Here is a 23,948-nt window from a genome sequence, read left to right on the forward strand (position 1 = left end):
CAAACAATCCACGGGTCCGTGTTTAGCGTTGGCCGTGTTGTCCTGGCAACGGCACGAACCAGTGTTCATGACCCGTAACTATAAGCTGAATCTGCAGGACTAGCATTAGTTAGGTTGTGGATTTTATTGTTTTCGTGATAATCAATAATAGCGAGTTGCATTATTTGTTCGCTTCCATACATGAGAATGAATATGCAGGAATAACACTAGGAGAATACTAGAAACATTCGAAATATATATTTTCCGGACGACGGAAGCTGATGGACTTAAATCGTTGCTGTCCAAGGAACTGCCAATAAATACTCCAAAGCGACCTATAAATCGAAACACATTGATTCATTATCGTAAAATCTAACAAATAAATCGCGCTCTCCAGAAATACTCGTAACCACGCTACCCGGCCAACAAGACACAAGCACAAGTGTGCAGCTAGTCAAACCAAAACCTATACCCCGTCCCAATCCCAGTCCCAGTCCCAAAAGACCCTATTTACATAGTCGTCAAGAGAGCCACACCCGCTGCCACGACAGTGGCCAGCATTGCCGGCACCAAGGCCGCCGCCGCACTATCCAGCGTCAACAAAGCGCTAGGTTCATACGGCGCGGGCTTAGTGGAGTTCACAGTGCCGTCCCAGCAATAGCGCTGGAAACATTGGGAGCAGATATCCGGGACAGCGGTGTTAGTTCTCTCGAAGGAGCGGCTGAGGATAGCGCAACCAACACAGGCAGTCCAGTTGCCGTCGCGGGTGCCGTTGGCCATAGTGGCGACCTCGTAGCCGTTCAGGATGATGTCGTCGCGTTGGGCGTCGTCGTATGACATCTGGAAGGTGGAGGTGTTGGAGTTGGCGGAGTAGGGATAGTTTGGTAGGTAGACGACCAGGGGCGCGGGACCTGTGAGATTGGAACTGTCGCATCCGAAGAAAGTGGGCCGGGTGTTCAGACCCAGGTTCACGAAGGTGTTCTGGTCCGGCACGGCGGGGAAGGCAGTGCCGTTACCGATGCCGCTGGAGTTGAGGCTGCGCTGGTACGTGGCCACGAGCGAGGTGCCGTTCGGCCAGGAGGACTGCGTGTCGGCGGACGAGTCGACCGCGAAGATGACGTCGACGTGGCGGTTTGGCTGGATGAGTGGCTGGAGCGGGATATTCTGGAGATCTTCGCCGCCGTCGACCACGTCCAGTTCTGTTTGCTGCGCGTACGGCGACGAGGCGTTGTTATACCCGTAGAACGGGTTCGGCTCGTAAGCGGCGATATCGTCGTCGGCCTTGTCAACACTCTGAAACACGTCTTCGAGGATAGATTTCACGAAACTGGGCAGATTAGACGTGTCGAGCCCCGAGACGAGGGCGTTGAAGAGCGATGACGAGGTGCCGATAATGAAGCCTGCGTTGTCGAAGCCGCGGACGCAGGTTTCGTTGCTTGGCAGGGTGCCGCCGGAGAAGCGGGAACCCAAGAACTCCAGCGGGACGAACCCGTAGATTGTTGGGTCCCAGGTGCCGAATTCCCAGGGGTTGAACTCGTAGATGGTTGCGTTGCCGCCGACTACCGTCTCGCCGGGGTTGCGGCCATCCGCGACAACGAGCGGCATGGGATACTCCGCGTTCTGGAATCCCGGGGTCAGCCCAATGGACGACCAGGTATAGTCGATGCCTCCGGCAGAGGCATTGAACATCTGATAGGCGAGCGCGCGGCCCCTGCAAACTCATCAGCACCTCGCTTTTCTTTGATACACACACACAACACTACATACCAGACATCCGTGATAGACGTATCATACCCAGATTTCCTCTTCGCCTCCACCGCATCCGCCAGATCTTTAAAGTAGTCCGCTGTATCCAACAGCTGAATGCTGCCCCCATCCGGACCTTCAAAGATCGAGTTCCCAAACTGCCACACAGCACCGGCCTGAGTAGTCTGCAGATCCGAAATCGTCGTAAAATTATTGATATAAATCGAGCTAACCAGCCAGCTCCCACCGCTAAGGCCAGACACATACGTGGCAGACTGCAGCAGGCCACCCAGATGGCCCGACGCCGTCGCATTCTCAGTACGACTATCAAACGCCTTGATAGCACCAGCCCCATTCAGCAGAGCGCGATATCCGCCGCCGGACACAGCAATGCCGATATTGGGCAGATTGGACGAGTTGCCGGCGATCTTGTCCAGGTACGACGCGACATCGAAGCTACCGACCTGGACGTGGCCGAAGAAATCCTTCATCGCAGAGAGTGTCTTTCCGCGCCGTGATTCTAGCCATGATGTCTCATTCGCGGAGAGCTCGGCGGCGCTGCGTATTGTCGGTCGGCTGGCGGGGCAGCTGACTGACGTCGGGGTGTATCCATCGGGCGCATTGGGAAGGGCGCGGCGCACGAGCTCCGGTGTGAGAGCAGCAGCAGCAGTGTCGAAAGCTGGGGCGGCGAGGGCACCTGGTATGAGAATCAGCGGTGACCAGACAGCACAGCGCGGCGACGGAAGGGGAAAGGAAGAAAGGGAGACAAGGGAGGGCAGCCAGAAGAATACTCGCGAATTGAGTAAGATCCAAACAGAACATACCGGACAGCAATGCTGTTGAGAACCACGCAGCAGCTTTCATGGCAGGGGGATAATAATAGTGTGCCAGTGGATTGAACAACCCAAGACAAGTCAGGACGCAGGTCGGGTCTTAAGTCCTGCCGGCTCTAAGGGCCGAAAGAAGATGTATCGGGGTCGCCGTGCAGTCCGTGTCGATCCTGCGATGATGTCAGACGAACTAGTGAACTATCAAGCTAGTGAGTTATCCTACGGAATAGTTAGTATTTAGTACGTTGTCCAGCCTGACTTAATTATTACTGCTCCCATCTTCCAGTCCATCTCCCTGTCTCCTGTCTGCCGTGCAACCCTGCAAGACCAGCGTGCCTCGGGGCGCAGGCGCTGGGCCAGGGGCGCAATACGAGCCGAGGCAGCCGGGCCCCACTTGACCCTGATTCCTACCTATGCTTTGGGGCTGAGGACGCCGAGCAGCAGGCACCCGCATTAGGAGATTCTGAGATCCTATGGCTATGATTATTGCCCCGAGGGCTGAATGCTGACGGTCTTTTGTGCTCACTCCGTTGGTGTGCTAGCAATCGAGTGGATAGACTGGTCGGGGTTTCTGCAGACGGAAGACCCAAACCCACTTGGCGTGGGAATTATCCTATTGTGGATAAGACAATCATAAGCACGGCAAGCCGAGATCGACAAACGGCGGGACCCGAACTACAATTAACATATACTTGAAGAACAAAAAGCGTGATCATAAATTCATTCCTATGGAATAGAAAAGATACCGAATGCCACCCATAAACATGCCCACGTGAATTTCATGTCATCGCAAGACCACCCACCTAGCCCTTGACGGGACCAATCTCGCTAGCCAGCAGCACACCCTCGATGCCCTTTTCGTCAGCATAAGCGTGGCCCTCGGGGAGGTTGTTGAGCTCGTCCTCCTCCTTGTCCAGTCCCCAGAACTGGAAGATGAAGAAGGCGCCACCGACAAAGGACAGCACAGCGAAAACGCCGTAGTTCCAGATCAGCAGCGGGTCCGCGGCCAACGGGTTCAGCGCCTCGGCGATGGCGGCTGAGATGGCGTTGGTGAACAAGGCAATGGCCTGGATCAGGGATCGCATGTTGCGCGGGGCCTTGGAATAGGCGTACTCGAGTGAGGTGATCGAGGCGAAGATCTCCGAGAAGGCGATCAGCACGTAGCAGCCGGTCTGCGCCCACACGTTGATCGGGGCCGGGTTGACCTGGCCATCCTTCGTGAAGCAGTTGTTTGCGTCGTAGCCACAGGGCGAGGTCTTGTAGATGTAGTACTGCACCACGGCCGCCCAGACCATGGCCAAGGCCGCCAGCCAGAAGCCCACGGTGATCTTCTTGATGGCCGAGAATCGGAATCCCATCTTGCGCAGACCTGGGTAGAGGAAAGAATCACAGATGGGGATGAAGATGATCAGGGCGAAGGGATCAAGGTTGTTGACCACATCGTTGGGCACTCCGTGCAGTGTCATGGTACTGGCCTGAGCCGTGAAGTTGTTCGTCAGCTGGCCGTATGCCAGCCAGTACAGCGGGTACCAGCAAAAGACGGCGCATGCAGCGAATCCACGGCGCACCTCGTCCACCCAGGCATCGTCAAAAGTCATCCACTTGGGTCGCAGGCCGGGCTCAATGTTGGACGGCTTGACCGACTCCCACAGCGTGCCGTCGTGGGTGCGCTTCCACATGGTGACGGGGTTCCAGTGCCAGCGGCCACGCAGGGCGAACAAGAGTGCCTGAACGGCCTTGGACACCACGGATCCCGTCGGAGGAGACTGACGGTAGCGCTTGCGTCCCCACCACATGACAAACGGAGTAGTGCAGAACATGAGCGTTGGCAGCAGGTAGGCCAGCCAGAAACCGACATATTTCTCGGCGTAAGCCATGCCAATCTGTCCCACCAGGGCACCGAGATTGATAAAGAGGTAGAAGTAGTGGTAGATGCGGCTCTGGGTGATGGTAGGGTCGACAATGACGCGCTCCCCGGAGGGCAGCGTGCGCACCTTGAGATTGACGGCGGGAATTTGTTCCACAACCAGGGCCGAGATGTTGGGCTTGAAACCACCCGTACCCAGACCCATAATGACCACACCGAGCATGAACACACCGAAACAGGCAGGAGTATTCACGATGACGGGCGGGGTGGCCGATATGACCAGGATGATATGACCAAGGATGGCCACAAAGATGGACCAGCAGATAGTCTTGTACCGACCCCAGTACTCGTCGGCAATGTAGGCACTGAGCAGAGGAACGCAGTAGCACCAGAAGGTGTTGAAGGTGTTGATTCCATTGGCGGTTTGGACACCCTTGCCCAGCGCACCCGAGACACCCTGGGCGGTTCCACCACCAGCTCCAGTGTTGTGGATCGAGCCTGGGGGGCCGTAGGGAGCGGGCAGCGGGAGGGAGTGGTTCACAAAGTTGGAGTCTGCGGGTTCAGGTCAGCGGCAGATCAAGTGAAAGATGTTATCGAACATACACAGAACCTGGGTGCCATAGTAGGAAAAGCGTTCGCAGAGCTCGACAAAAGCGACCGTGTAGACGGCCCAGGGGATAGGCGCGGAGATACGACGGAGAGCGTTGGGACCGTGGAGTTCGTCGGCCGTGGGATCCTCGTCGCCAATGCCCAGGTGGTACGAGGCCGAGATGAGACTCTTCTCGGGCTTGTTCTCGCCCTTGGGGTCCTGCGCCCCGACGGTGGTAGTGGGATTATCCGAATTGTGGATCTCGTCCACGACAGGAGACGCCATGTTGGGGAGAGAGGATGGAGCAGAACAAGTAAGTGGGTGGTGAGGGAAGAGAAGAAAAGCAGAGGTTGGGGGAAGAGAGAAGAGGAGGAGGAGGGCAAACCCAATTAAGTAGGGACTGATTGAGTACTACACTACTATACTACGCACACCATCGTTGCTCGACACATAACTAACAGTCTCAGACCGCGGCCGTACTATCCCAAACAGGGAGGATGTAGTGGTAGCTCGAAGATAAGGTTGGCCCACGACGAATGAACGGGCCGGTTGGAGCGGGGAGGATTGGGGGCGGGTTAGCGCCATGTAATAAAGGTACACTAAGGCACGCGGACTGCCCGCTAGCAAGAAGTCTGAACTAACCGAGACTTAGCAAGAGGAACAAGCGTCAAGAGACAGGGCCATGGCAATGGCCCGGACAATGATGATCGTTGCCGCAATTGAGCAGAAATAACCCACCACGACCAAAACAATCATCAAATATAGATGTGTCTCTGCATGCCTCGGTACCTGATTCTTATTACCTTATTTGCCGCGTGGCCACGGCTCCGGATAACGCTAGTTACCTCCTCATCGCCAAGAACATTCCGCCCCAACTGACTTCAGGGCTCCGATGCACAAACACAAACACTTGCCGGGGATAGACGCATCCAGCCGTCCGAGATACGGCCAAGACGTGTGCTCGATGGTGCCAAGTCCCAGACCAAGTGCCCGTGGCGCTCTCATATCAGGGAGACATCCGTCGATAGCCAACAACGCGCCGCAGTCGTGTTGCCACCTGCGGAATCTGGTCAGATTCCCTGCTCAGAGTGCCACCTCCCGGTGGGACATACCACGCTCAGCTGGCGGCGAAATCCCCATATTATTATTTCCATATTCTTGTTTTCTCTGTCAAGGTTGTTCTGTTTGTTGGTTTCATCATACAGATCGCGGCAACCAATCCCGACCGCTCAACGGCTGGGCCGTTCCAGAGTTGCTGAAATAGGGATCCCGAGCACCAGACACCAAGTTTCTTACATTGGAATGATGCAAACCACCTCAATCTGCCTTGCTGCAGGACACAACTACCGCCACCATATACAGTACATCGTACATGTACTACCGTCAGCCAGGGCAGAGAACCACTGATCCCTGGCCGAGAGACTCGACGCGGAGCACGAGCACTACGTTATTAGGTAACGGGCATGGCACGGGCCTCTGCGCAGTTTCTCGCCAGTCCGGTATACATCTGGAGAGTCTCAACCGTTGGGGTTCGCCATTATCGTATGACTTCATTTAATCAAGCCAGCCCAGTCCCGCTGACACCACTACATTGTCTGCTCTTCTGTACAGCAGAGCGCGTACTCGGGGACTCGAGATAGACAGGAATAAATTCTGCCTTGTGATTTAGGACTGATTCTTCTTCTTCTTCTTCTTCTTCTTCTTCTTCTTCTTCTTCTTCTTCTTCTTCTTCTTCTTCTTCTTCTTCTTCTTCTTCTCTAACTACAGTTATGTCACTATGCATCATCTCATCATCTATTGTAGTCAGTCTCCTAGAAGCGAATGCGCACTGATTAGTTAGCCAACTGCCCCAGTCCCCAATAAACATGAAAAACCCGCCCCCCCTTTTGATCAAAAGACGCGCAGAACGACCAAGAGAATCTGATTGGCGGCCCTAGTCCCCCTCCGTATTCCCCCCAGCCCCAGTAGTCTGTGTTCCCCGGCTGATAGCGGATATTACCCGGCGATCAGCGCATTGACACGATGGTCATGTGGATTAAGGATCCTAGGAACGTGGGGGGTCAAGTTGAGACGGTGGTTGGACGCTGTGCTAAAATCGCGGTGAGGTTGTGGTGTGGTGTATGTGAGAATAGATCTAGTAGTACTTTAGGTGTGACGTGATTCCCTGTTGGGGGTGTGTGTAACTGACATTAGTAGCCGTAGTGAATCCGGGGATGGATGGATCAGCTGTGGAGCCGATCTGTCAAAAGTGGGCGGAAGTGGGACCAGATCAAGTAGATGAGGATGAGGATGCGTCATGATTTGTATAACATTAATTAATTCGAGATAGATTGTGTTGCCACATAGACAAAAACACAAAAGTCTAATCCACATTTTCCCAATATCATGCTCGCTGATCATCAAATCAAAATCACATCGTATCCAGGCAAAAAAGCTAAAAATCCGAAAGAAAGAAAATCGCTGTCCCAAAACCCAGTCACAACACCATGCAATGAGAGAGAAGCGCAGGAAGTATACCGCACCGCAAGATATTATTATTAAGATTTACCAAGCGGCATGGCCACCATCCATACGCAGGTCACTTCCAGTCATAAAGCTGCTGGCATCGCTGAGCAGGAAGACCGCAGCGCCGCGGTACTCCTCCGGGCGCGACAGACGGCCGAGCATGTTCTCCTTGGGCCACTGGTCACGGCGCTCCGGGAACTCGACGAACAGCTTCTCCACCATGGCGGTGACGATGTAGCCCGGGGAGATGGTGTTGACGCGGATGTTGTACTGGCCCCACTCGGCGGCGAGGTTGCGGCCTAGCTGGATCACGGCGGCCTTGCTAGCATTGTAGGCGGGACAGATCAGACCCTATTGATTGAAATTAGTATGTTTGGAAGGAAGAAGTGGGTGATACGCGAAAGGGTAAAAAGGCGGGGGCACAGGATCGCAGTCCAGTCCGGCTCGTGACCAGACCCCTGCCAAAACAGCCACCCGTGTCGGGGCTGACAAGGGGGATCCCGGACAATAGAGGCAAAAATGCGGGGAAATAGCCACCGCACGACCCAGGAGAAAACCCCAAGAAAAAAGAAAGAAAAATGTTGAGACGCTCAATAGAGGGGTGGGAACGTACCCGATTGGCGATGGTGCCGCTCATACTCGCGATCATAGCGATGCTGCCCCCATTCCCAAACCGAATCATCTGCTTGGCCACAGCCTGGGCGGTCATAAACACGCCGGTCACATTGACCTCAAACATGGTGTTGGAGTCCTTGGCCGAGTACTCCAGGGCGGGGGTCTCCTGCTGGATGCCTGCAGCGGCGACCAGGCCATCCATACGGCCCTCGGCGTTGGCGATGGCTTCAATGACATTGTTGAGCAGCTCTGTGTCACGCACGTCAATGCGACGATAGTGCAGCTCTGTGCCCAGCTCCTTGGCGCGTTGCTGGATTTGGGCGAACTCGGGAGCCTGCATTCAGTTCGTGAGTGGACGTGTCACCAGAAAAACAGTAAAGCTAAAAACATACCGGCTCCTCCAGTCGGTCCAATGCGTACACCTTCGCTCCGGCTTCCAGGAGTGCCTCAGACTGGGTCAGGCCCAGACCGCGGCCGGCGCCGGAGACGCAGACTACCTTGCCGGCGAGACTGAACTCGGGCATGCGAGCCTGCTGGCCCATGAGGACGGGCTGCTGAGTGGCCACGGGGGCGGTGGGGACGGTTGTGGTTTCAATGGAGACGGACATTGTGTTGTGTGTGAGGGAGGATATTAATAAAAGTATTAAGGCTGGAAGGAGAATCAGAGGAGAGGAAGGTGGTGAGGGTGAGATATTAGTGAGGCAGATGAAATGGAAATGTCAATGGCAGACCATCAACCGTGGACATCGCGGACCATTAAATATTGTTTCCAGCCAGACACGGCCAGGAAATTCCGGCTACATGGCCCACGCTACGACAGGTCTCGTGAACAGACAGAACCTGGCACCGCGCCCGAATGGGGCAGAACCCCAGGCCATGGTAGTGGTCCAGACCCGGGGAAGGCGGGTAGCTGCCAGGCGTGGCGACCAAGGCATTGTGCACAGCGGCAGCGGCAAACCGGCTCGCAAGGACATCGTAGTCCTGTAGGTAGTATCGGCGACCCTCCGAACAGGTTCTAGCACGCCAGAGAAGAAAAAAAAAAAAAACAAAAAGGAATATTGAAGATCGGCAGGGAACGAGCGACGATCGGATTACTGTTTGAGGGAAGCCGATCCGCCCCACCGTTTGGCAGGTGACCTGGGGTCAGGTGGTCTGGACTGCCCTAGTTGTGCGTCTCCTAGCTACACTACGGCGATGGGATTCATGATGATGTACTCGAAGAAAAGAAGAAGACGAAGTACAGTCATTGATAAACACATCAATACCCAACACCTCCCTCACAGTCCCTGTGTCCCAGGGACACCTAAATATAGTCCTGCCAGACCCGCCTAAGCTACTTGCCCGTTCTGGCGATCCCGGGAGATCCACTCCCCGGCCTCGTGAACACTTAATTCGCAATAAACTGCGCCTCCATTGTTTTCTGGATTCTTCTTTTTGCTGTTTCTTCCTGCCGCATAGCCGGTATCAGCAGACTTCTCTCTCCCTCATTCCAGAAATCTCTGCCGATGGTGCTATTCCTGTTCCTCGCCATGTACCTCGGTCGCGCGGCTCGTACCTGCACCCGGAACCATATCCTCTCGTCCTACAGTACACAGTGAGCAGCGAGTACAACTTCCCAGAGTCGATGAACGAGCCCAGGCCCGTCTCGATGTGGGGCCGAGCTGCCAGCGTGACCCGGCAGATTTTTTGATCGACACGACAGCCCGATCACTTACCGACACGAAGACCACCGCCTGGCCACTGCGAGAACTGCTTTTGCATGTTTTAGCATGGGCCCGTGCCCTGACCCCTCTTGCCCCTGATTTCGAGATTGGCCCCTTGCTGCACGTGGCGTTTTCTTTTCCGCTGCTTATGCAGTTCCCCTCGGGCTGACTCTCGGCGGAAAGCCGGGGGATACTTCGCTCGATCGCTCCCGAGGAGTAGTCGCATGGACCACTCTACGTCTTTTGCTTCGGCAAAGGTTTGTGGAGACATATTGTTTGAAGGCTAATTGAGTTTCTCCGGAGTACGTACTCATGGGAGGCTGCTAGTTGCTTGTTAGAGCAGGATCAGAACCAAGCCACGAAACAAAAGTACACTCTCAAATGGTGGTTGAATATTGAATCCGATCATAGACGAAACCTGCATAATCAAGCCAACAGACTGTGGGACCAAATATGCAGTGAGTGTGATTTGATACGAGATTCATATATTCTGAACTGCTGTGCACCTGCACACATCTCAGATACCGAGACGGGATGGCCCAGGATCCCAAACCTTCTATGGCTCGCCAACTGGCGAGGAAGCGCGGACTGCATGTGGATATATAGGTATGTCATGCCGTTATAGCAAGGATAATTTCCTATGTAAATTTGCAGACCGTTTGGCAGAGCAATTGTTCATGACCTTAGTGCAGCAAAACGGTGCTGCCTAGATTTCAAAGACTTGCTCCCGGATGACACTATTAGCAGCACGTATCAACCCATAACCACATCCAGCTCCATTATCAACGGCTCCGCCATATATGTTGATAGAAAATAGAAGCTGACAACACTTCGGCGCCTGCTTTCCGTTGGAGCATGTAATGGAGTTCTGCCTCTCCACGAGCGGAGATGCTATGCTCTACGCTCTCACGATTTGATTCGCAGAAAATAAATCCGGAGTGCGCTAAATAATTTTCGTTAACCGCTCTGTAATGTCGGCAGAACTGTAATGGTAGTGACCCTACTCCAACCTATGTGTCATCGTGACCGTTAACTTAGTTAACTAACTGTGAGAGTGTCTGACGGGCGTATGCGCAAGTAATTCTACCTAGTAATCTCATTGGAGAATGATGAAATCGATACTATTCAGATTGTCTATTCTGGTGGTATTTATAGGGCAGACAAGCGGGAATTGTCGAAGTGAAAAATGGACGTGTAAATTCCACATCGGGAGCCAGCTTCTATAACTAATAGTTAGGCAATGGTGGTCAGGTGAGTAAGCGCTAGAATGCAGCAGATGCGTCCCATTGTAAATTACCAGGTGGAGAACCGCCCTGATACGAACCTAATGTCCCATGGAATCACGCAGAATCGCTTGGTAGTTTGTGACGATCTGCCAAGATCGCCCGCTGCTTCCCCCTCCCCACAAAAGCTCCTAGAATGCTCCTCGCAAACTGCCCAAAAGAACGGGCCTACTGACATCGGTGTCTACTGATCATGGGCGGCTGGGATGTGTATTGCGCGATATGTGGCTCGACATTCAATAGCAGTCTCTCCATTGATTCCGATGACGAGACTGATCTAACATACAGCGGAGAAGTAATTGGCGAGAGTGATCTTCAATGGCTACAAACGCTCCGCGCCCTTGGTCGCAATGCTAACAGCCCTGACGAGAGAAAGTCAGTAATCTTTTTGTTTCATGAATCCACGTGCTTATACTATTACGTACAGATCTTTCGTCACAGGCCTTGGTGTTTATAATGACCATGTGAGTGACTCTTTGATCATGCATAGCAGTCAAATACTCTAACAGGGACTTTTAGGGTAGTATCGTGATGGATCCAGGCGACGGTTGGATTAGATCGAAACTTCTAGGCCTTGTATCTTGTCTGACTCTGAACTAGATCCTAATGTTCCTCTTGATGAAAGAGGCGAAATGCCGTGGTTGTGCACGTATGTTTCATTTTCTCTACCCTGCTGCGGTATTAATTCTCTCTAGATATTATGATCCCAGCAATCAGGGAGACCAAATTGTCTTTCCTTTTCATGAGGTCTGCTATAAGGACATTCTTCTCCGATGTTTCAAGTATGAGAAGATAAATACAGACGTGTTTCATGCTCTCTGCGAAGAGTTGAGAGGAGACTGTCTCAATGGGCTAGGGTTAGATTACGGCAATCCTTGTCCGCCCTATGAGCAATATTGGGAATGTAGAAAAGGCGAAGAGGTACTTCGCATCTTCACTTAGATGAAATGAGGTTTTGCTAAGGGAATAAACCAACAGGTCCTGGTGACGCATCCAGTCAAGATAGCTCAGCTGATGACTTGCCTGGGAACGATTCAAGACCTCCTCGTCGCTGAGGAAAAGAAAAGTTTGGAGTCTCGGACGATACAATGCAGCCACGACATATTCGACAAGCTGCCCTATGAGTTACGGCAGAAAATATTCAACCTTCTTCCAGTTCCATCCGTTCTTGCTCTTAAAGCGGCTTCTTGTTCGATGCATGTTTGTCCAGATGGATCCTGGAAACAGAAGCTTGAAACTGATATACCTTGGCTTTGGGAAGTTCGTGATATTGACCCATTCAAATCACAAGCGCTAGAGGCTAGGTTGTCTAAGATGATTGCAGACCTTGAAAAAAAAAGCCAATATACAGAAGGGACGGTTGATTATATTCCTGGGCTGGTGAACCGCAGGCGGATTTGGCTGGTTTGTGAACAGATTAGAAGTTTGTACTATGACAAACTAGCGGAAGCGGGAGGGCAACAGCTTGATAGCTAGGCAGCCCTAGCTGGTGCTAGGGGAATCTTCGCTGCCTTCTAGGCAAAGAACGCTAAACCCTGAAATGTGTAGTGGGAATGCGCTAGGAGTGCCGCAAGAATAGAGAACAGACAATTAGGTTTTGACATGCATGCCTTGAAGCCAGTGACACTCTACAGTAATAGGATAGATAACTCGCAGCAACTGAGGTGCATTCTAGTAGTAATGTGACTATCAAAATCTTGACGAGCACACTCCGTCGCACCTGATGTTATCAACATCTACTACCTGTTCTGCCGTATGTGCAGCCGCTACAGAAGATAATGGCAGATAACCAAAGCAACAGGTCCAGCGTCTCTCTAGATAGATTGGAAGAAGAAACAATACCAAGTATTAATACATTTTTATGCCGCTATTCACTTAATGGTCATTATAAAGATTATCGCTATACACGTTGCATTGCCCCCACAGAGACCAGAGACTCTCTATAGTATGTGCCACGGAAGAAGGGATCCAGACCCTCATATCTCGGAGCCATACCCGAAGCGGATCCAAGACTTCATGTTGGTGATCCTAAGTGGGTAATCACGATAAGCGACCCAACCGGGTAGGTTATGCCGACACCTGCAATATTGGGAAGAAGGTACCATTGAGGGGTTAATTTGTCCCCGCACATCATATATCACCAGCGGAAAACCGAAGTTTTATATCTTCTATTCTGTAAACAAAGGAGAAAATAATTGCATATATCACCATGACGACTAAGGCAAATGTTCTTATTGTCGGGTGTGGTGGTGTTGGCACGATGGGGGCGTATGCGCTCGAGACCGGCGGCCTTGCGACCGTGAGTGCAGTGCTCAGATCAAACTATGAGACTGTCATGGAGAAGGGCTTCTCGATCGACTCTATTGAGCACGGCAATGGCATCAAGGGCTTCAAGCCGTCACAGAGTGTGTATCTTACAATTTAATCTGGTAGGCTCCACTAATGCAGCGGATTCTAGTTCTCAACAAAATCCCCAATGTCAGTGCAGACCCGAGCTTGAAATACGACTTCATCGTTGTCACGACCAAAAATATCGCAGACGTGGGACCGGGCGTGGAGGAGATCATTGAGCCCGCTGTGACGCTGGGCCACTCAACGATTGTGTTGCTGCAGAATGGACTGAACATCGAGAAGCCGGTGATTGCCAAGTTCCCGAACAATGTTGTTCTATCTGGAATCTCACTCATCGGGGCGACGGAGAGGCCTAAAGGCCACATCGCACATGATGACAGCGACTCACTGAAGATTGGGCCGTACGAGTCTCCCGGTGTCAATCGCGACACCGCAGTCGCGGCGGCAAAGCATTTCGTCGAGATTTACAATGCGTGTGGTAAAGTTGACTGCACATTTGACGAGGATGTGGCTTTCACACGGTGGAGGAAGTTGATCTACAATGCGTCATACAATTCCGTGTGTACCATCCTGCGCTGGGATACCCTTCGAATGCGCATGTACGAGCACACCATCGACAGTCTCATTCGGCCTGCGATGCTAGAAATTAAAGCTACTGCTAGGGCAGCCGGCGTGAATCTGCCGGAGGATATCTGCGAGGTGATGATAGCTGTGGACCCGGACGGCGTGTACTGGAAACCGAGCATGTGCCAGGATATTGAGAAGGTATGTTGCCTGAATTTTGTCAAAGGCAAATCACTCAATTCTTCCAATAGGGAAATTTTATTGAGTACGAGAACATCGTCGGGGAACCAGTCCGGGAAGCCCAGAAGCTGGGTGTGCCCACACCCGTGCTTTCAACGATTTATGGAATGCTCAAGTCATTACAGACGATGACTATGGAGTCGAAGGGCATGATTTCTCCCGCTTGGAAGGAGAACGCTCGGTATAAGTAGTAGAGTGAAATAGTAGAGTGAAAGACAAGCTATATATTCAATATATTCGACAGCTCTCTGACGAGGTACAGTGCTGTGCCTGATCAGGATTAGTAGGTGCAAACACTACATCACGGCTTATCGAAACAATCTTGAATATCACAAACTAGGAGTCAAATACCTATATACAGATCCGATATCTCACCGGATCTCTTTTCACTTCTGGCCAGGCACAAACCCATAATTATCGTCACCTTTGCAACACAATCCACCCTCGTGGGACTTTCATAAACATCCCGAGAGCATAACCCGTGGTCGTCATTCACGTTTAACTAAGATTTTACTATCGGAAAGATAGGGCTTCATCGACTCCAACCTCAGGTCAAAGGGCAATATCGCGAATGCACGGATGTCATTATCGTGGGCTGATCTAGTCCAAGCGAATCGGCACATGCAATTTGTACAACATGTCTACCTGCTACGTATTTAATCCTTACTAGAACTTATGGGTTCTCACGAAGCAGAGGACATGCATAAATGGATGCATTATATTAAGAGAGACAGATACCTGCAGAGGCAAATACAACCCGTCCTATCGGGTTGTCGCATCAAGAAACCAATCAAGTCCCACCAAAAATATGTACAAGAAAACCGAGAGGGGCATTGTCTCAAGAAATTTCCCAGCTTTTCTCTTTCTGTATCTCTTCCATCTTAATCCCAAATTCCGATCGGATGCACATAAGAACTGAGACATATGAACCCAAAAAGCGAAGATGCAACCCAGTGAACCCCCATGCATGAAAAGACATAAAAAAGACAACGCAATTCTCAAGGGATATGGGAGTGACGTGAAAACCATCATAATAATGTAAGACATGAAACGAGGAGATGAAGAGACGAAGATATGGCCGGCGATGCAATCGGAAAGACACAAAATTCAAAAGATAGTTTTTTGGACAGCGAGCTTCTAGGCATCGCGCCAGCCCCAGATGCGTTTTTGCTCGTTGATATACCAGACACCGACTTTCTCGGCGTCCTGGAGCCACGCGGCGGCATCTTCCCCGTGCTTGTCATAGACGTCTTCGACCAAGTCATCCAGGGACCACGAGGATATGGGCTCTTTCTCGCCGGGGTCTACGCCGACATCGGTGAAGCGGTACTCGAAGTCTTCCTTCATGGGGAGGATGAGGCGGTAGGGGACGTCCGCGGCAGACACGGCCATCATGGCGCCGCCAGCATTGACCATGCCCATGTTCCAGACAGAACGTCTCAAAGGACCCTTGCGATGGGACCCGCGCTCATCGGAGGAGCGTTTTATGTGAGATGATGTTGAGCCCGTGGTGTTGACCTCTTCGCCGAAATGCGGGTTGGTGCCTTCGGGGATATAGTCTGTATCTGGGTGGTGATGGGGTGGCTCTTCGATTGAAGAAAGGAAAGGTCGCAGAAGAGACTGGCCCTGGTATTCGGGCAGCAGGGAGGCAGCAATGGCGGCGTCGTTCGCAGGGAGTGACTTGGTCTGAACGAGAAGATCCAGGATGGTCGGGAGGATGCTGAGGGCGGTTGCGTTGGCGGCGATGTCCACTCGGGGCATTTGGGGATGACGGAATACCAAGGGAACGCGGTAGTTGCTGATATGGCCATTGTTATAGGTACCAGTGTGGTCACGGTCGTCCTCGCCGAATGCTTGGCCGTGGTCACCAACCACGACCACCAGGGTCTGATTCGCAATGCCCGCCTCATCAAGCATACCTAGAATGTCGCCTATCCAGTTATCGACGAAGCGCGCCGCATTCAGGTAGTTGTTCATCAGATCATGGTTTATGTTGCCCTGATCAGCCACGTACGGCACTTTAGTGAAGTTTTCCGGTGTGCTCCACGGATGGTGTGTTGTGCTGGTGACATGAGAGAGGAACAGACGCGTGTGGTTCTGGACAGCCTCGTCGATCAAATCCTGGATATACGGCCGCAGCTCAGTTTCGGCATAGCCGAAGTAGTTGATCTCCTCGCCATCGGGCTTGTGTTTCGCATTCTTTGCCTCCAGCGTTTTCTTGACAACCTTGTGCTTGAATCCAATGTGATCATTCAGGATATCCTGGCGGTCATAATCATCGGTGATGGACTGCAGGAACACAGACTTCCAAGGATTGCTGAACGGCTCTGGCGTCAAGGTCTTGTTGCCCCGATTCTTGAGTTCGTTGAACAATTCCAAGATCTGCGGCAGACATGGCTGGTAGATCTCAAGTAATGACTCTTCCAACAGATCCACAGGCAACGGATTCACACCACAGTGGCTGTTGAGAAAGCTCTTGAATGTTAAGGAGCTGCCCGTCACGGCGCCACGAACGTTGATCCCTCCCATGCCTTCTGCTGCAGTATCTTGCCAAGTGGCATTGCTCAGGTCGGCAAGCTTGCCCTTGCTATCCGTGGCATACTCGCCCGTCAGCATCTGCGCCACGGGAGTCGCCCCCACCAGCCGGTCGATCGCCGCGTCGTAGTTCGCCACCTTATGCGAGGCGAGCAGGCCGTCAAATAGCGGAGTCCCCTGCTGCACGGGAAACATGTCTTTGCGGCCACTCTCAAGTGTCAAGACTATGATGTGCTCGATCTCGACGGGGTGATCTTGAAATGCTTTCTGTAGGGGCTCATACATGTGGCCGTCCAGATTGGAAATCTTGAGCGGGTCCTTTTCCGGATAATAGTAGCCCCCTTCATCTCCATTACAAACATAGGCATAGTGGTTATCGGCCTCTCGGAGATCGGCAGGGCTGGTATCCAAGCGTCTAAACCCCGGGCCTGGGTTCAATGGGAGCCACGCTGGCCGGATCCATTCCTCCTCGCCATCTTCCGGCTTGACTATATGGTGAAAAGACGCCGTGCTATCCTCCTCCCACAGGGGAAAGGGAAGCGAAGGAGTACGGCAACCCTTGGCCACATTGGCTTTGGAGTGAAAAGCATCCAGAAGCGTGACTGGGAGCGCCCCCGAGAGATGGTCGTAAGGCACCGATGGCCTTGTGAGCTCCAGAAACAGAAGCGAAACGCAAGCGGCGGTGACGGGCAGGAGACGACGAAGCGAGCGCGGGTCAATCGCCGGAATGCGCGGTTTGGCAGAAAGCGAACGAATGGTCGATGGGAGTGTCTGCGGCGCTCTCAAACCGCCCAGACACACTTCTCGCAGGCTGTGCAGGCCTATCCCCGTCCAGTGGTATAGCTGCGAGTGGATTAGCCACGCTACCAGGCCCAACACGGTCCCGGCGGCGGAGACGGTCGAGATGCCGCTCAGCAGGATCTTCATGGCCGCCGGATCACTGATGAAGGAGTTGCTGGCCGACCAGGAGACTTCGGCGCCCGTCTGCATGAAGAAACCGATCTGAATGGAGCACGCGCCCCACGTGGCTAGGCTGAAACCACACCGTCAGCTGTGTTCTCCATGGTTTTCTGGGAGGTAAACATACGACAAGAATGCCCCAATCGCTGTAGATATCCATTGCCATCGGGTTTCCGGTGCTGGATATTGAAGTAGCCACCGTCCGCAGATAATGACCAGCACATCGGGCAGCACGAGGGTCGGCGAGTAGAGAACGAAGTAAAGGAAAGGAAGGGAGTTGAAATGCAGCGCAAGATGCAGGACCTTGGAGGTGAGGCCGCCCACGACGAGGGCCGAGAAAAGGAACGGCGTTACCGGTGGGAAGAAGGGTAACCGCAACATGGCGAGATCAGCTCATGGTCGACCGGGTGGATCGGTTGGTTGGTTTGATTTGCGCGAGATGGGAAGGACCAGCTGGGCGCGTCGGCGGAAACGGAGAGGAGCGTCAAGTGCAAAGGGAAGGCCAGACGAGAGGAAAAAGAAGGGAGGGAAGGGAATGACTGAGCAGGAATGGAGGAGAGGAATGTGCTGTCCGGGTCAAACAATTTCTTAGACAAGGCCGGGGACAGACCCAATTAGGGCGCGACGATGTGAGACCAGCACGGCGCGCTAGACCCGGTTAGGCAGTTTTGCACACGATCTGGAGAGAGTGGCCCGGATGCACCGGAGAGAAAAGACCCTGCAGTTTTATTTTTATTACGTCCCAACTCTTGAGCCGACCCAGAGCCTCCCCTGCGCCCCCAAAGACAATACCCGCACCGAACGACCCCTTTCCTGAGTAATAATCCCTGCCGTCGCTTAACCTGATAGCGTGCCCGTGCACTGCCCCTGAGCGGTGTGCCGGGCACAACGGCCGCTGAAAAAGAAACAGGGTCCCATAGTAAGAATCTAAACCCCGGAATCCTCGCAGATCGCACCGGTCCATCCTGTGGCCCACGGGATCGACGTCGGTCAATTGACATACATAGTACGTACTCGGTAGGATGGACCCAATAATAATTAAGTCGATGTGAGGCAACTCGCGGTAGGGACTAGCGCAAAGTGTAATTGACAGGGGAGCGATGCTGGAAGCGACGCTGACTGGCAGAGCCGCACCCGTGGCCTACACTGCCCCGATCCAGAGCTAGTCTGGTCTCTCGCCCCATCCGTTCCTTTCTGCTGCCTAATTCCAAGAGTGTTCCCATTGTGCGGGTTACTGCGATCATAATAATGGGAATCATAATGGGCATCATAGAGGAACCGACGGTCTATGTCAATGTCCGAGACAGGAGGGAAACGCACAGTAGTCCGAGTAGTCTGCCAATATATACAACCCCTGCATCTCAGCCCAGCCCCGCCCAGCCCTACCTACTCCTTCTGGGAGTCCTTCAAGTCACCTCGCTCCTTAACCATCGCCGCCACCCCCCTACCCACGTCAGACTCCAATCCCTCCAATCCCTGGATCACACCCTGGCGATCCCCCGCGCCCATCTCCTGACTCATCTTAAACTTGCCCTGCAGGCGCTCAATGCGAATCTCGACTCCGATAATATTCTTCCTCAGCAGGTTGACATACGAGTCAGGCGCATCGGACACCTTCCACGGCGCGGAGGCGCCCATGATCGACCCCTCCGCGTGCTGCGAGAGATCCTCGATCTGTGTCTGGAGGAAGCGCTGCGTCTCCTCGGACTTGCTGTCGCAGTAGACCTTGATCCGCCCGTAGGCCTGCGCGGCGGCGTAGTTCCACGTCGGGACGACCTTGCCAGTGGCGGGCTTGGTTTCCGTATAGAATTTAGGAGTGACGTAGTGGTGATGCGGAGCGTTGAATAGGACCAGGACTTCGTCTGGTAATTCTAGGCTGTCTTTGCCGCTTGCTTGTTCCGCGGCCAGCGCTTCCATCAGCGCCTTGGCTTGCGGGTTCGCTCTGGCGATGTGCCCGCGCAGGATCCCGTTGGAGACATTCTCGTTCTCCTCGCTTGTGGGAGGCACATCGAGCAGGAAGGGGATGTGGCTCGTCTGGATGAATGGGTGGTCGGTGGATTTGATGGCGGTCGTGAGGAGACCGAGCGGGTTGTCGTGGATGAGTTGTTGGAGCACTTGCACGCTCTTCTCGACGTGTGCGGCTCGGAGATACATTATGTAGGCAATAGATGTTTGTTTCTTGCACAGTGAGTTGTCCTTGTCGCTCTTCTCCCGTCCGATATCTTCAATTCGAGTAATCGCATAATCTGGTGATGTGATTGGTAGTCGGCGCCGACCCACACTTCAGTTATCGAGTATATCAACACACCCTTCTAAAACAGTGATCAACTCTAGCGGCACAATCCCAATGTCCGGCGTATATATGTGAGAGCAAAAGATAGGATAATAGTCAAACTACTCTTACACCCTTAAAACATGGGGATGCCTTTTACTTCGATTCCCATCTGGAGGGATCGGCATGGGAAAGATGGTTGATCCAGTCAATGAAAAGCAGACAGTGGCAGCCACAGCAACCAAGTAATCAGGTCTGTGGTTCAGTTCATCTCGACAACGCACTAATTATCTATTAGAGCCCGAGCATACATAGGACTAGGAACTGCGCCCAAGGTACCGAATTGTATGTAACAAGACAATAAAGTATGTGTGTATGGCCCTGGACTAACCCATCCCAACAGCAGACCAATGCTTTGGCTCGTGCTGTAGACCACTGCCCAACCGCAAAGACCACCAGTGTTTTGGAGCATGCTGCCGGGGCGGATGCCAAGGTTTCTTCCAAGGCTGGTGGAAGAGGGAAACCGTGTTCGAGGGCCTAAACTGTCAGGCAGGACTCTGATATCCGAAACGGGCTTAGTAGTTGTCCGCCGAAGTTGAATGGTTTCATTCTGCTCCGCCAGCAGGATAAACCAGTCAGGGGCTATCCAACACTAAGCTTGGGCATTTGAAAATCAAAAATAAGATATAAGTTTTTATGCTCCATGATGGGCCAAGAAACCACCCATAGGGTAGACAGACCATCACGACATGAACACCGCCACGGCATAAAGCATGTAACAAGACAATAATAAAGCAGTAGCCAAAAAAGTTCACCTGGCTGTTATACCGGCCGCCAGGCTATGAAACAGCGCCCTCTACCCGACTCAACCTTTGGCAGGCAGTGCAACGGGTCGCTGATTTCGACAGTGGTCTGCAGTCCACCGGATTCCAGCGCCAGCTGCAGGCTGGTCTCACCTGGAATCGAACAAGGCTCCTTTGAGCGCCGAGGAGCGGCCTGCCCACTCGACTAGTCACCTCTGTTGTTAACAGAGAAGGAGGTACAGGGGGCATAACCGAGCAACGGTTATTGTTTTATATGGACGTAGTATCCATTCTCCAGTTGCATTCCCGGATTGATGGCTGTATGGGAGACACGAATTAGAGATTTGACGGTCGAATAATAATATACAGAGGTATCATACTCATCCACCCTGCGCACCGCGCCATCCGTATACTTCCATCCCCGTATATATGGCCACACATCATGCAACAGGCGACACCAACCCATCCTTACCCAGCTTCTCCATGACGCCAGGGCTTAATCGCAACAGTCTCTCAATCTCAGCCTGCGGCAGACCCTGCCGATCCCGCATCCTCAGCGCCGACTGGATCGTGAAGGCATCCACAAACTGGCGACCACCACGGCCCGTGAGCCCGATCTGCTCGGCTTCGTCTTCCGCCGCCTTGGCAATTTGTTGTCGCGCTTTCAAAACCAGGAGCGCTGGGTTGGTGCCCTGGGGGAAGACGGTCTGCGGGGAGGTGTCCTGGCGGTTGAAGGTGCTGGAGTGCGATAGGGTTGGGGATGGGTTGACGGGGCCGATTGAGCGGAGAGAGGCTGCGAAATCCGGATCGCGACCGTCGAGGTCAATTGCTGTGTAGTTGATGGTTAGTTTTGTGATGTGGTTGTGTGGCTAGGGGCGCCGTGCAGGACAGTGGCAATTCTGGGCCTACGGGCTAAACGTACCGTTTGACTTCACGCTAGAGGGCTGCTCCTTCGAGTGATATGTTGGCCCTTGTGATGTAGGAGCTTGTGATGGTTGTGGCGGTTGAGCAGCGGTGGGTGTTGGTGCAGATGTAGGGGTTGGTGTTGGTGTCGGAGCGGCATTGGTGTCACTCGGCGCGGTGGCCGGAGAGCTCAGAGGTCCTCTCGTGGAAGGAGCAGGTTGTTTGGGATATTGGCGTCGTGCAGCAGCACCGGCCGCTGTGCGGGCAGGTTTCGAGGCAGCAGAACCCATGGTGACTGGTAGTTGGAGGAGGTTGAAGTGGTGATGCGGGAAAAACGCCCGAAAGGCTTGGCGGTGGATCAGAGCCTATCAAAACAGAGATCCAAATCTATGATTGCGTATCAAAATAGTGGGAAGAAATGATTTTGAATGAGGTATAATGCATGCTATTGGGACTTGGTACGGCTATAGTAGGCATTTTCTCATGCAAGTGCTAGATGTCGAATGCCTGCCTCTAATGAACTCGAATGGACTCGTGAAGAAGTGTCGGATTGAAGATGGATATCATCACAGCTAAGATACAAGAGGAGAGCACAACGGCCGTCTCTAGGATGGCCGCTTTGAAGTCCTTGCGCAGCTTGCGGCGAAGGTGTAGTGTCATCAAGCGATGCATTTATCGCAGACCGGCAAGGCGCCGGCCCTGCACCTCGCCCAGAGCGCGGCTGCCGCTCACAAATGCAACTACCCCGACTACAGCCACGGCGGGCAGAGTCTGGAAGAGATTCCACGAGGTATAGTAGAGGAAGAAGATTCCTTCGAACGAGATCAGGGATCCCAGGAACACGGCATGGGGGAGGGGCGCCAACTTCAATGCGGCTGAGAGGTGGTTCACGTTGGCACCGAGGAAGAGCCACTGAAGATCAACACCGATTAGCTAGTTCCCTTGAACGCTGTGGGTAAACACCTTACCAGGCCAGCCAGAATCGGAAGAGCCGCTGCGACCAGGGCCACAAAAGCCAAAGTAATGATAACCGGCGGGTTCGTGGGGTCCTCCTTGAATATGTGGTGAATCTCAGGCTGCTTGCCGTATCGCGGGATGTCGACGGTCGGCACGGGCCCGTTGGGGTCGCGCTCGACAGTCAACTTGAAAGCCGTGCTGTCGTACGGCTCAGAACTGCCGAATGAACCGATGACGATGCGGGCATCAAGAGGATCTGAGGCGGAAAGGAATTGAACCGGGAGGTCTTTTTGGGTCTAGGGAAGCTTCCGTTAGCTCTTGGTCTGCGCGGGACGTTGAGGAGGGGATGTGTACCAGTTCCACCCGGGCCTTGCCCGTATCCTTCACAGTAAACGGATAAGAAACATCCAATCCGGTCTGAGTATCCTGCAACAGAAGGAAGGCCTGGTGTGGCCGCTTGGCCGAGCTTCCTTCCTGCGTGGTGAGGATAACGCGGAGGGTATCGGCGACTGCGAGCGAGACGGGCTTCGACAATGGCTTGGAGGAGGATAGCCTGCGATCGCAGAGGACCAAAGATTAGCTTGCGATCTCACCAGATTCACAGTGTGAATTCATACTGTTCCTTCAACCCCGCGTTAACACCGGCGCCCTTGGATTGAACTGCCACGGTGGCATCAGTATAGCCCCAGGCCGACGCGGCGGCGGCCGGCACAGCGACCGAAGCCAGCAGGCAGAATTGAACAGTGGCCTGCCATAGATGCATAGTGAATACAACAAACAACAACAATGGAGTTCAATTGAATAGGTGATGAATGAATGGAGTTGGAAGTGAAGGGGAGGTGCAGAATAAAGGCGGAAGACAAGCTGATAAGCCCGATCGAGGCCCGTAGTTAGCCCTAATTTCTTTTCTGCCTTCGACCCTCGACACCTTCTTCGTTGCTCTCTGCTCTGTACACCTCCCAGTCTCGGCTTTTTTCCTTTCGTTTTGTCTCTCTACCTGCTCTACTTTCTTCTCTCTGCTACTTTTTCATCCCGCCACTCCCGCTTCTCCGATACCTCGGCTTGCCCTAATCCTCAACTTCCTCTCCTTCCGCAACTCCGGCAGCAGACCTCTGACGTCTACCTTTCCTCTTTCTCCGCACCCCACGGATAGGCTGTGTACCATGACCATCGAACTTCTGGACTGAGTCCTGGTAGGTTTTTGGTCTTATTTCTGCACTTGGTCGAGGTGTGGCGACATGTGGT

At 53.2% G+C, this 23,948-nt stretch overlaps 9 protein-coding genes across 9 annotated transcripts; 1 reads left to right on the forward strand and 8 right to left on the reverse strand.

Moving 5' to 3' along the window:
* Window positions 1-489: 489 nt before the first annotated feature.
* On the reverse strand, window positions 490-2,589 carry N7474_008297 (lysophospholipase family protein; the record flags this gene model as incomplete). Its single annotated transcript, XM_057199707.1, has 3 exons — window positions 490-1,690; window positions 1,747-2,422; window positions 2,550-2,589. 3 exons carry the CDS (start codon window positions 2,587-2,589, stop codon window positions 490-492), a joined length of 1,917 nt encoding a protein of 638 aa, XP_057050408.1.
* A 769-nt stretch (window positions 2,590-3,358) lies between these two features.
* Window positions 3,359-5,296, reverse strand: N7474_008298 (uncharacterized protein; the record flags this gene model as incomplete). Its single annotated transcript, XM_057199708.1, has 2 exons — window positions 3,359-4,974; window positions 5,026-5,296. 2 exons carry the CDS (start codon window positions 5,294-5,296, stop codon window positions 3,359-3,361), a joined length of 1,887 nt encoding a protein of 628 aa, XP_057050409.1.
* Window positions 5,297-7,555: 2,259 nt separating this feature from the next.
* N7474_008299 (putative short chain dehydrogenase) lies at window positions 7,556-8,739 on the reverse strand (the record flags this gene model as incomplete). The annotated part of the gene is made up of 3 exons (XM_057199709.1): window positions 7,556-7,867; window positions 8,130-8,465; window positions 8,524-8,739. 3 exons carry the CDS (start codon window positions 8,737-8,739, stop codon window positions 7,556-7,558), a joined length of 864 nt encoding a protein of 287 aa, XP_057050410.1.
* Window positions 8,740-8,887: 148 nt separating this feature from the next.
* N7474_008300 (uncharacterized protein) lies at window positions 8,888-13,135 on the reverse strand (the record flags this gene model as incomplete). The annotated part of the gene is made up of 2 exons (XM_057199710.1): window positions 8,888-9,146; window positions 13,113-13,135. The coding sequence occupies 2 exons, from the start codon at window positions 13,133-13,135 to the stop codon at window positions 8,888-8,890; spliced, it is 282 nt and encodes a 93-aa protein (XP_057050411.1).
* A 191-nt stretch (window positions 13,136-13,326) lies between these two features.
* N7474_008301 (ketopantoate reductase family protein) lies at window positions 13,327-14,464 on the forward strand (the record flags this gene model as incomplete). Its single annotated transcript, XM_057199711.1, has 3 exons — window positions 13,327-13,522; window positions 13,576-14,234; window positions 14,285-14,464. 3 exons carry the CDS (start codon window positions 13,327-13,329, stop codon window positions 14,462-14,464), a joined length of 1,035 nt encoding a protein of 344 aa, XP_057050412.1.
* Window positions 14,465-15,410: 946 nt separating this feature from the next.
* Window positions 15,411-18,149, reverse strand: N7474_008302 (Alkaline phosphatase-like alpha/beta/alpha; the record flags this gene model as incomplete). Its single annotated transcript, XM_057199712.1, has 2 exons — window positions 15,411-17,841; window positions 17,896-18,149. 2 exons carry the CDS (start codon window positions 18,147-18,149, stop codon window positions 15,411-15,413), a joined length of 2,685 nt encoding a protein of 894 aa, XP_057050413.1.
* A 1,005-nt stretch (window positions 18,150-19,154) lies between these two features.
* On the reverse strand, window positions 19,155-19,922 carry N7474_008303 (FMN-binding negative transcriptional regulator; the record flags this gene model as incomplete). Its single annotated transcript, XM_057199713.1, has 1 exon — window positions 19,155-19,922. One exon carries the CDS (start codon window positions 19,920-19,922, stop codon window positions 19,155-19,157), a length of 768 nt encoding a protein of 255 aa, XP_057050414.1.
* Window positions 19,923-21,283: 1,361 nt separating this feature from the next.
* Window positions 21,284-22,036, reverse strand: N7474_008304 (uncharacterized protein; the record flags this gene model as incomplete). Its single annotated transcript, XM_057199714.1, has 2 exons — window positions 21,284-21,672; window positions 21,766-22,036. The coding sequence occupies 2 exons, from the start codon at window positions 22,034-22,036 to the stop codon at window positions 21,284-21,286; spliced, it is 660 nt and encodes a 219-aa protein (XP_057050415.1).
* A 382-nt stretch (window positions 22,037-22,418) lies between these two features.
* Window positions 22,419-23,466, reverse strand: N7474_008305 (putative oligosaccharyltransferase subunit ribophorin II; the record flags this gene model as incomplete). The annotated part of the gene is made up of 4 exons (XM_057199715.1): window positions 22,419-22,658; window positions 22,715-22,999; window positions 23,058-23,256; window positions 23,321-23,466. The coding sequence occupies 4 exons, from the start codon at window positions 23,464-23,466 to the stop codon at window positions 22,419-22,421; spliced, it is 870 nt and encodes a 289-aa protein (XP_057050416.1).
* Between the last annotated feature and the right edge of the window lie 482 nt (window positions 23,467-23,948).

The sequence above is a fragment of the Penicillium riverlandense genome, assembly GCF_028828495.1.
Source record: "Penicillium riverlandense strain IBT 135883 chromosome Unknown utg000007l_segment0_segment0, whole genome shotgun sequence".
NCBI lineage: Eukaryota > Fungi > Ascomycota > Eurotiomycetes > Eurotiales > Aspergillaceae > Penicillium > Penicillium riverlandense.